Genomic DNA, 13083 nt, shown 5'->3' on the forward strand with positions numbered 1-13083 from the left:
AAAAAAAAAGTACACCAATATTTTATAACTATCTAACATTTATCTATAATGGTTATATATATATATATATATATATATATATATATATATATTTATTTATTTATTTTTATTGAATCCATATATTAAATTTAATATATTCATAATATCTAATTTTTTTTATAATAATGGGATAATATAGACATACTTTTTAGTTTAATTGAGAAAAGTTGTTATTATTTAAACTTTAAGGAATATTTATAAAGTAACTAATTAGAACAGCATAATAAAATATATATATATATATATATATATATATATATATAATATAACCAAAAAATATTTATTCAGTTATTATAAAATTATTTTCCATTCTACAAATATGTTTCAAAAAGTACATTTATATCTTTTTTTTTTTTTTTTTTTTTTTTTTTTTCAAGTTGTACGCCTTTTCTCATAAATAACAAAACCAAAAAAAAAAAAAAAAAAAAAAGGAAAAACTCTATAAGTATATATATAATAAATATTATAATGTACTTTTTTTTTATCTCACATATATATATAAAGGTATTAATATAATCTCATTACAAAAGGTTTTCTTAAGGTTCGTATATTTCTAACAACTATATATATAATTTGTAACTTAATAAAGGCTTTTCTTTTTTTTATGTATGAATTTGTTAATAGTTTGTTAAAAAGTACACATTTATCTAAAACGAAACAACCTAATTCTTAAGAAAAAAGAAAAAAAAAAAAAACGGGTTCTTTTTTTTATTACCATTATAATTATTTTTCAATATAATATTAATAAAATTATTTTATTATAGATCAAGCTTTATTTATGTTCTGTTCTAATTATTTCTTTATTCATTTTTATTTTATTTATTTATTTTTTTTTTTTTTTTGAGTGATTTTATATTCCTATGATTTTACAAGAATATTATATAATGCATATTTAATTTTTTTTTTTTTCCCTTTTTTGTGATATATATATATATATGATAATCCTTAGAATAATACATAGAATAGTTCATTCTCAAATTTTTTATATGTCGTTTTTTTTTTGTTTTCTTTCCTTCAAATGTAGATAATTTTTATTCATTATATTTTGTGACAATTAATGTGTATCTAATAACACATATTATAATTATATATGTATTATATATATATGTTGTATATGTTAATATATCTTTATATGTATAATTTTGAATTGATAAAATAATTATTTCCTTTTTTTTTGTTTTCTTTTTTTTTTTTTTTGTTTCTTGTTCCTTGGAGAGATCTATATGAATATGTATACATATGGTTCCTTTTTCATATTATTAAGTTTTAAAGTATATTTTCTAAACCTGTAGTTTTATTAAATTTGATTCAATATATATATATATATATATATTATTAAGTATATCATTGAAATATATAAAATCACATATATATATATATAACATAAAATGCTTGGTTTTTCTTTTTAATTATTTATAAAAGCATAAAATATAGTATAGATATTTAAATTATGAAGACGACACTTTTTCGTATCATCTCTTTTTTTAATATTATATTTTTCTTCTTAGGTAATATAATATATACATTCAAAAACAAATTGTGCTTTGATCTTATTCATATTTTAATAATTTTGAATTGTTGGATCTTTACAAGAATATACAATGTTGTATGTTGTGTTAATCTATAATATATATATATATATATATATATATATATATATTTTTACTTTCAGATTCTAGTCATGAGCATTTTATTAGACAGTCAAGTGATTCATCGGGAGGATCTTCAGGTACAAATTTTAATTTTAGTGAGGAGAATATTTTAAAAAGTGATGAAGAGAAGAATGATCATAATGACAATCATATTTCGCTTAATCGTTTATATAGGAAGAAACCATATATGAAGAGATCCCTAATAAATTTAAAAAATGATCTTTTTAAATTAGAACCCTTATCTTATATTCAAAAATATCATAATAGTAATATAAATAGATCTGATATTTTTAATGATAAAAAAGATAAACATTCCAAAGTGTATTCAAATGTGCATTCAAATGTGTCTTCATTCCATTCTTTTGTTGAAGAAGGTAAAGAAGAAGTTGGAAAATTTTCTATATGGGGATCTAATAGCGTTTTAGATCATATCGATGTTCTGAGAGATAATGGAAGTGTTGTTTTTTCAGTTCAACCATATTACGTTGATATATATACATGTAAAGAAACCACATTATTTACTTCATCTTTTTATAAGGATCTAGATAAAAGTTTAACTTCCAAAATTAATGAATCGATTGAAAAATTTAATGAAGAAATAATTAAGAATGAAGAACAATGTTTAGATGGAGGGAAAACAAATTTTGATAATTTACTTATAGTTTTAGAAAATGCTGAAAAAGCAAATGTTAGAAAATCATCATTTGATAGTACACTTAGTAATTATAAAAATAAAAAATCTAATTTTTATAATTGTTTGAAAAATAAAAAAAATGATTATGATAAGAAAATAAAAAATATAAAGAATGACATCACTAAAGTGTTAAAAAGTATTCAATGTACAGGAAATATGTGTGAAACGAAATCATATGTTATGAATAATAATTTATATCTATTAAGAGTGAATGAAATTACAAGTACAGCTATTGACTATTATTTAAATAGAGCAAAAGAATTATTAGAATCAAGTATCAAATTAGTTAATCCCATAAAAATGAAATTAGGTGATAATAAAAACATGTACTCTATTGGATATATACATGAAGAAATTAAAGATATTATAAAAAGATATAATTTTCATTTAGATAATATAAAAAAAGGAAAAGAATATATACAAAATATAACCAAAGATAAAACTATTCCAGAAAAAATGAAAAGAGATGATCTTATAAAAAAAATTTTTGAATCCTCCAAAAATTTTTCTAGTTTAAAATATAGTAGTGAAATAATAAGTAAATTAGATTCCTTATTCATAAAAAATGAAGAAATACTTAATAATTTATTCAATAATATATTTAATACATTCAAGAAAAAATATGAAACATTTTTAGATATGAAAACCATTCAATCAAAATATGAAACTGTAATGACTCTATCAGAACGTTTGGTGGAATATGCAACGGATGTTTTAAAAGCTAACCCTCAAAAACCTATTGATCCAAAAGCTAATCTTGATTCAGAAATAGTTAAATTACAAATGAAAATAAATGAGAAATCAAGTGAATTAGATAATGCAATAAGTCAAGTTAATACACTAATAGCAATAATGAAATCACTTTATGATGTTATTTTATCTGAAAAAGCTTCTATGGATGAAATGGAAAAGAAAGAATTAAATTTAAATAATTATATTGAGAAAACAGAATACTTATTGTATGCATCAGATATTTTTAAGTCTAAAAGTAATATTATAAATAATAACAGTAAAAATATTAGTTCTAAATATATAATAATTGAAGGTTTAAAAAAATATATTGATGAATTAAATAGTCTTATAACAGATTTTAAAGATTCACAAGAAATATTAATAAAAGATGACGAATTAAAAAAAAACATGAAAACAGATTATTCTGATAACATTAAATATATAGAAGACAGTGTTACTAATATAAATGAAATTATATTATTAAAACATTCTATAAATCAAAGAATAGTAGATATAGATGAATTAAATAGTTTAAATTTAATAAATATAAATGATTTTATAAATGAAAAAGATAAATCACAAGAGAAGGTAACATCTAATCTTAAAGAATTATATGAAGGGAATTTTGAAGAATTAGAATCTGAATTAACAGAATTTTTAGACACGAAATATTTGTTTCAAGAAAAAAAGAGTGTAAATGATCTGAAAACAATTTTGAATACATCAAAAAGTGCACGTGATAAATTAAATTTTATAAAATCTGATAATATTACTAATACAATCACTTTGTTAAAAGCAGAATTAAGTAATCTATTAAATGTCAAGGAGAATATAATAAAAAAACTATTAAATTATATAGAAGAAAATATGCAAAATTCATTAAATAAGTATATTATTACATATACTGATATTAATAATAAAATGGAAGATTATAAAGAAGAAATTGAAAGTTTAGGAGTATATAAAGATACCATTAAAAATGTACAAAAAGAATATATATCACATTTATATGAAAATGATAAAAATGCTTTAGCTGTTCATAATACTTCAATGCAAATATTACAATATAAAGATACTATCCAAAAAATAAAAAATAAAATTTCTGATGATATAAAAATTTTAAAGAAATATAAAGAAATGCATCAAGATTTATTAAATTCATATGAAAATCTAGATAAAAAATTAAGAGATAATACATATATTAAAGAAATGCATACTGCTTCATTAATTCAAATAACTGAAAATATTCCATATGAAGATAAACCAATAAGTGAACTTGAGAACGAATTTAATAATAATAATCAAAAACTTGATAATATATTACAAGATATTAATACTATGGATTTAAATATAAGTATTCTACAAACATTAAACATAGGTATAAATGGATGTAATACAAATAATATAAATCTTCAAGACTTAATTAACAAGAAAAAAGAATTAAATAATATTTTAAATGATCAAAAGGGAATTATACAAAATGATGATATAATGCATGATAATGAAAAAGAAAACTTTTCAAATATTTTAAAAAAAGAAGAAGAAAAATTAGAAAAAGAATTAGATGATATCAAATTTAATAATTTGAAAACTGACAATGATAAAGTGTTAAATTCGTATAACAAATCAAAAGAAAATATAGAAAATAATGTTAAAATAAATTTAGATTCTTTGGAAAAAGAAAAAGATAATTGGGTAAATTTTAAAAGTACTATAGATAATTTATATGTGGAATATAATATATGTAATCAAACTAGTCAAAATACTATCATACAACAAAAAAATGATATCATAGAACTTATTTATAAACGTATAAAAGATATAAATCTAGACATAATTCAAAAGGTAGATGATTATTATTCCCTTTCAGATATAGCTTTAACTAAACTTAAATCTATTAATTTTAATATAGATAAGGAAAAATATAAAAATCCTAAAAGTCAAGAAAATATCAAATTATTAGAAAATAGAGTTATGACACTTGAGAAAAAAATTAATCAAGATAAAGATGCTTTAATACAAATTAAAAAGTCATCAAATGATTATTTTGAAAAAGCTGGAAATGAGAAAAACAAGGAAGAAACACAATTTAGTGAAAAAAGAAAAGCAATGGGAGATATATATAAGGATATTAAAAAAAAACTAGATGAAATAAATCATAACAAATTGATAGATATTACTTTAAATGAAGCAAATGAAATAGAATCAGGATATGAAAGAATATTAATTGACGATATTTGTGAACAAATTGCAGAAGAAGCAAAAAAAAATGATAATATTAACAAAGAAATTGAAACATATAAAGAATCTATTGATTATGTAGATGATGGTGTTTCCAAAACGAGAAGCCATCACCTTTTGAGAGAAGATGAAAATATATATGATTCTTTTTTTTATGAAGATACATTAGATTATAAATCCTATTTTGATAAATTAAAAAGTTTATATGAAAATATAAACAAATTAACAAATGAATCTAACGGACTAAAAAGCGATGCTCATAATAGGAATACAAAAGTTGATAAACTAAAAGAAATTAATTTACAGGTATTTAGTAATTTAGAAAATATAATTAAAGATGTTGAAAAACTTGAAAATACGTTACACGAACTTAAAGATATGTATAATTTTCTAGAAACGATAGATATTAATCAAATATTAAGAAGTATTCATGATAGCATGAAGAAATCAGAAGAACATAGTAGTGAAACGAAAAAAATATTTCAACAATCAGTTGATATAACCAATCAATATATAAAAGATGTTGAAATATTGAAAAAGTCTGTTAACGAAAACTTTGAAAGCTTAGATGATGATAAAATTGATGAAAATATAAAATCACTTCTTCTAAAGAAAGAGGAAATATCAAAAAAAAGAAAACAAGTGGATAAATACATAACAGATGTTGAATATAATAAAGAACAATCAGCTTTACATTTACGATATGCATCTAGAGGTATATATGTTATTGATCTTTTTATAAAACATAAAATTATTAATCCTAGTGATGGAAAAAATTTTGATATTAATAAAGTTAAAGAACTTATAAATAAAACAGAACAAGTTTCAAAAGAAGCTATTGAACATGCTAATAATATGGATGGAAAAAATAAAGAAATTATAAAAATAGAAAATGAACTTTATGATTTAATTAATAATAATATCCGTTTATTAAAAGGGGCAAAATATGAAAAAGTCAGGAAACAAGCAAAAAATGCATTTAATGATATTAATAATATACATTCTAATATTAAATCCATTTTAACCAAATCTGAAGAACAATTAGATGCGATTAAGAAACAACCTAATATTAAAAGACACGGTGAAATTTTAAAGAATGATAAAATAAAAATAGCTTATATTACAATACAAATAAATAAAGGAAGAATAGAATATAATTTATTAAATATATTAAATATGAAAAATAACATAAATAATATCTTGAATAAATCTACCGAATATATGAATGATGTATCAAAACCTGAACAGTTTGTTATTAATATAGAATCATTGAATATGAATGATATATATAATAAGGATAAAGATCTTTTAATAAATATTTTAAGAGAAAAAGAAAATATGGATGCAGAATATAAAAGAATGAATGAAATGTACAATTATATCAGTGAAAGAGAAAAAGAAATAGAAAAACATAAAAGAAATTATGAAATGGGAAATATGGAATATATAAAAAATGAAGCAGATGAAAAAAAAAAATATATGGAATCTAATAAAAATTCATTAAATAGATTAATGAATTCAATCACATCCATTTATCATAATAAATATATAAATGATTATAATATAAATGAAAATGTTGAAAAACATCAAAATTTTTTGAGTGAAATATATAAGCAATTTAATGCATCATATGATATTGTTAATACTAAAATGACTGAAATTATAAAAGATAATTTAGATTATAATCAAGTAAAAGAAATTAAGGATGTCACACAAATAGAATTTGATAAACTTAATAAAAATGTTGATGATTTTAAAAATTATTTAAATAAAATTAAAGAAGAAGAAGGACATAGATTAATCGATTACATAAAAAAAAAAATATTTAACTTATATGTAAAATGTTCAGAACAAAACAATATAATAGATGATTCTTATAATTATATAACAGCAAAAAAACAACACATTAGTACTATTGAAGATGCTCAATTTTTATTAGATACAATGAACGCAATAGTGGAAAAAAATAAATCAGTAGAAAATATACAAATTTGTGCTCGTAGAGAAGATATTAAAATTTTACTTCCAGATGTAATAAAATTGGCAAACTTTTCAGGAATTATTGTATTATCTGATACAAATATCGAAATAACTCCAGAAAATTGTATAGACTTTACTAATGTATTAAATTCCCAAATACATTTTGAAAGAAAAAATGAAATACCATCAAAATCGGGAAATGATTCTGGTGTACATATTGAGCATTTAAGTAACAATTCAGATGAAACTATAGATAATGTAAAGGTTTATAAGGATATTATTGAATCATATACAATTTCAGGACAGATTCTTAAATATTTAGATAATATTGAAAAACGTAAAGAAGAATGTAATGCTTTAGTAATGGATTGTGAAAAAATACATGATTTATCTAAAGCATTAATTGATTTAAAAATACAAATTAGTAGTATAAGTAGTAAAGAAAATGATATTTCAAATAATATTGATATTGTATCTAATAAATTAAAAGAAATAGGTGCTATACAACATAATTTAGAAAAATATAAAGAAATTTTAAATAATGTAGAAGAATATAAATATTTAGATGATACAAAAAATGCATATATTGTAAAAAAAGATGAAATTTTAAAAAATGTAGATATAAAAAAAACAGAAGATGATTTTAATAAATATTTTAATAACTTAAATGAATTAGAAGAATCTCTTTCATTATCAGTTAACCAAATGGAAATTAAAACAATAGTAGAGAAATCATATAATTCCTTTTATGAAATTAATAAGAACATTAACAATATTGATAATGAAATGAAAACAATGATCCCTAAGCTTGATGAATTATTAAATGAAAGACATAACATTGATATATCATTATATAATTCTTTAATTCGAAATATTAAGAACAAAATAGCTAATGATATAAAAAATATAAGAGAAAAGGAAAATGATACTAAAACATGTTTTGAGTATATTCAAAATAATTATAATTTTATAAAGAGTGATATAAATATATTCAATAAATATGATGATCAAATAAAGGTAGATAATTATACGTCTAATCATATTGATGTTGTCAATAAACATAATAGTTTAATAAGTGAACATGTTCAAAATGCTACGAATATTATTGAAAATATAATGACAGATGTTGTCGAAATAAATGAAGATAAAGAATTGAATTCTTTAGAACAGACACAAGACAAATTATTAGAACTATATAAAAAACTACAGAAAGAAGAAACTATTATAAATGATAATTATAAAATAGTACATTATAATAAATTAAAAGAAATAGAAAATACATTAGAGAAATATAATTCAATATCAACAAGTTTTAATAAAATAAATGAAAAACAAAATATAGTTAAATTAAAAAATGAATTTAATAATATCAAAACAAAAATTAATGATAAAGTAAAAGAATTAGTTGATGTTGATAGTACATTAACACTTGAATCAATTCAAACATTTAATAATTTATATGGTGACTTTATGTCTAATATACAAAACTTTTATAAATATGAAGATACTACTAATTCTGAATTGAAGAAGGGGAAATTATATATAGAAAATATTACGAATTTATTAGGAAGAACAAATACATTCATAAAGGAACTCGACAAATATCAGGATAAAAATAATGTAACAAATAACTATATAGAAATCAATAAGGAATATAATAGTTATATAATAAAATTGAACGAAAATGCTAATAATCTAAAGGAGAAATTCTCAAAATTGTTAGAGACTATAAAAGGAAATGAAACTGAATTATATAATATAAATAACATAAAGAATGATATTATGAATACTTGGAAACTTGTGAATAATATAAAACAAAATTTTTCTAGAAATTTACCATTAAAAGAAAAATTATTTCAAATGGAAAAGATGTTACTTGATATAAATCATATTATGAATGAAACCAAAAGAACATCAAATACAGATGCATATACTAACACAGCGTTCAGAGATAATGACAATAATAAAAATAAAGAAGATAACAATATGAATATTGAAACAATTGATAAATTAATAGATCATATCAAAATACATAATGAAAAAATAAAAGCAGAAGTATTAATAATTGATGATGCCAAAAGAAAAGTAAATGAAATTACAAATAATATTAAGAAAGCGTTTACTGAAATTACAGAAAAAAACAATAATGATAATAATGATGTAATTAAATCGGCAAAAAATATTGTCGATGAAGCTACTCATTTAAATAATGAATTAGATAAATTTTTATTGAAATTGAATGAATTATTAAGTCATAATAATAATGATATAAAAGATCTTGGGGACGAAAAATTAAAAATGGAAGAAGAAATAAAAAGAAAAGAAGAACTAGAAAGGCAAGAAAAATTAAAGGCAGAAGAAGAAGAAAGAAAAGAGAAAGCAAGATTGGAAAAAGAAAAACAAGAAAGAGAAGAAAAAGAAAAATTGGAAAAAGAGAAAAAAGAAAGAGAAGAAAAAGAAAGATTGGAAAAAGAAAAACAAGATAAAGAAAGAGAAGAAAATGAAAGATTAGAAAAAGAAAAACAAGATAAAGAAAGAGAAGAAAATGAAAGATTGGAAAAAGAGAAACAAGCACAATTGCCAAAAGAAGAGTTAGAAGTACAATCACAACTGCCCAAAGAAGAAGAAGAATTAAAAAAAGAAGAGCAAGAAGAAGAACAACAAATGAGTACACAAGAATTAGAAGAACAAAAAACGTCAGAAATAATAAAAGAAGAATTGGTTAAGGGGGATAAAATACTAGAAGGAAGTGATAAAGGAAGTATGGAATTAAGCAAACCTGAGGTTAGTATGGATAGTACTGATAATAGTCCAATAATTAACAAAGAAATCACAAAAAGCGATGATGCAGATAACAGTGAAGATATACATACTATTGATATGAGCGACAGTGAAGGTAAACAAACGGAAGATATTAGTAACAGTCATAGTACTCAAACGGATGATATTATTGACAGTCCTAGTACTCAAACGGATGATATTAGTGAAAGTCCTAGTACTCAAACGGATAATATTAATAACCTTCAAAGTGCACAAACCAATGATAGAAGTAGCACCCAGGGGGAACAAACCAGTGATATTGGAAAGGAAGAAATTTCACATAATGTTGAAATTTCTAACACTAGTGAAAGAAGTAACCTCACTGATGATACTAATAAAAATAAAAGTAGCAACATAATTGAAAATACTGATATAATTATAAATAGTAATACAGGAGACATTTCTAGTACACATGATGAATCCCACATAAGTCCTAAAGACAATACGTATGATAGTAATGTTTCAGATAATCAAAAAAGTATTAGTGAAAGTATAAGTGATAAATTAAATTTAGATGAAAGTATAATTACAGATAAAAATATAAGAATAGATGATAATTTGAATACTATTAATATTGATAGTACTGGTTCACGTGGTGCTAGTAGTCATGATAGTAGTAATAAAGATGTTGATGGTATAAGTCATGTTACTAGTACTAGGAATGATGATGGTATAAGTCATGTTACTAGTACTAGGAATGATGATGGTATAAGTCATGCTACTAGTACTAGAAATGATGATGATATAAGTCATGCTATTAGTACTAGAAATGATGATTATATAAGTCATGCCAGTAGCGACATTCATATGGATCGTGTAGATACTAATGCTAGTATTGACACTGCTGAAAATGCTGATCACAGATATAATGTTAATTCTAGTGATAGTATTAGTTCTAGTCATAACACCGTTAGGCAAAACGACTTTAGTAGTGTTATTAATGAGGGAGGAAATAATGAAGGACGTGCTGAGAATAAATTTAAAGAATATGAATTCCAAACAGAACAAACACATGACGAATGGTTTAGGAATCCAAATAAATATACAATTAATGAATTTGATGGCATTAAATTAAATGAACAACCTGAACATAAAATTACAGAAAAACTGGTAGATATTTATCCTTCTGCATATAGAACACTTGATGAACCTAAGGAAACACATGGTTTAAATGAAAAGTATCATACGTTTGATAATCCAGATGAAACAGAAGAAGATCACACGGAAAAACATGATTATGATAAGCATGAAGATTACTATGATGAAAGGTATTCAAACGATAAAAGTTTTGATGTTTTCATATATACTTCTGGTGGATTGGTTTGTTGTGTATTATTTTTTGCAAGTATTGGTTTCTTTACTATGAACAAATCAGATAAGGATGAATGCGATTTTGATACATGTGAAGAAATATATAATAATGATAGCTCATCAAATTATGTTGATAAAGAAGAAATAATTGAAATTATGTTTGATGAAAATGAAGAAAAATATTATTAACTATATTACATAGTTTAATATTGAATATATATGAAAAAGACATAAAATTATTAGATTAGTAATTAAATGTTGTTAATATAATTTTTTATCTTGTTTATATATTTATAAAAAAAAAAAAAAAAAAAAAAAGTGATAATTAATATAGGAATATACAAAATATAAATGTATTGTATTTGAAAAAAGATCATTATTTTAATATAAATGTTTTATACTTTAAAACACTACAATTAAATTAAATAAATATATATTATATTAATGTTATTGTATAAATAAATTTATTATTTCACATTTTTCTATTTTTTTTTTTTATTATTTGTTTCTTTTTTTTGTATTTGTAAATATAATAACTTTAATTAAAAACTAACATTTTTATATAAAATTATTTTTGAACTGGTATGAATATATATATATATAATATTTATGTATATTTAATTTTAAAATACTATTGGTGTTGTAATATTCTTATATAATTTTTTTTGGATCCATAATATTACAACTAAAAATTTACTATTATAAAAAATCAGGGATGTGCTATTTAATGTTATAGGTTCTTAAAATTAAAATAATAATAACAATAAATACAGGAAATATGTGTAATTATTATGTTGTTTTTTTCCATTTAATATTTATATATGAATAAAATAAAATTAATTATAACTTTACAATATATATATATATATATATATATATATATATATATATATAGAAATGCATTTTTTTTTTTTCTTTATATTTCACACACTTTTTACATATATATATATTTAAGAATTTTTTTTTTAAATTAACAAAAAAAAAAAAAAAAAAAATTAATATATTTTACGATAATATTTTGTATTAAAACTAAATTATATATTTATACACCTTTAAAATATACTTAAACAATCTTATGTTTTTGTTTAATATATACAATTATTATTTTGTATTTATAACTAAAATTAAAAAAAAAAATTAATTGTATTAAAAGGTTATATTAAATATATTTTATTGTATCAATATTAATTAATATTAAAGACCAAAAAAATAAGAAAATGCCTTAAATGTTTTAGAACAAGTGAAAAGATTAGGGTCGTAATAATGAAAAAAAAAAAAAAAAAAAATACGTACACCTACAACTTTAAATTAATGTTAATAGTATTAAATATATTTTAAATTAATTTTATTTTATTAAAAATATGTTATTAATAACATCTAACATCTTTTTTATTATTATTAACAAATTTTAATATGTTATTAATTTTAAAGGAATTATGTATATATTTCGAATTTATATATTATGGAGAATTATTAAGTTTAAAAACATAAATAAATAATGGGACAGAGGTAACAACAAAATAAAAAAAATATATAGAATGTAAAAAATATAGGGAAAAAAAGATTAAAAGAATAATAATAAAATGATGTTTTTCTTTAATTAATTTTTTTCTT

The 13083-nt window shown here is 20.4% G+C and overlaps 1 protein-coding gene across 1 annotated transcript; it reads left to right on the forward strand.

Moving 5' to 3' along the window:
• Positions 1-1489: 1489 nt before the first annotated feature.
• Positions 1490-11658, forward strand: PADL01_1334100 (reticulocyte binding protein 2 homologue b; the record flags this gene model as incomplete). Its single annotated transcript, XM_028683894.1, has 2 exons — positions 1490-1547; positions 1712-11658. 2 exons carry the CDS (start codon positions 1490-1492, stop codon positions 11656-11658), a joined length of 10005 nt encoding a protein of 3334 aa, XP_028540026.1.
• Positions 11659-13083: the final 1425 nt, after the last annotated feature.

Source organism: Plasmodium sp. gorilla clade G2 (genome assembly GCF_900097015.1).
Source record: "Plasmodium sp. gorilla clade G2 genome assembly, chromosome: 13".
Lineage (NCBI taxonomy): Eukaryota > Apicomplexa > Aconoidasida > Haemosporida > Plasmodiidae > Plasmodium > Plasmodium adleri (nom. inval.).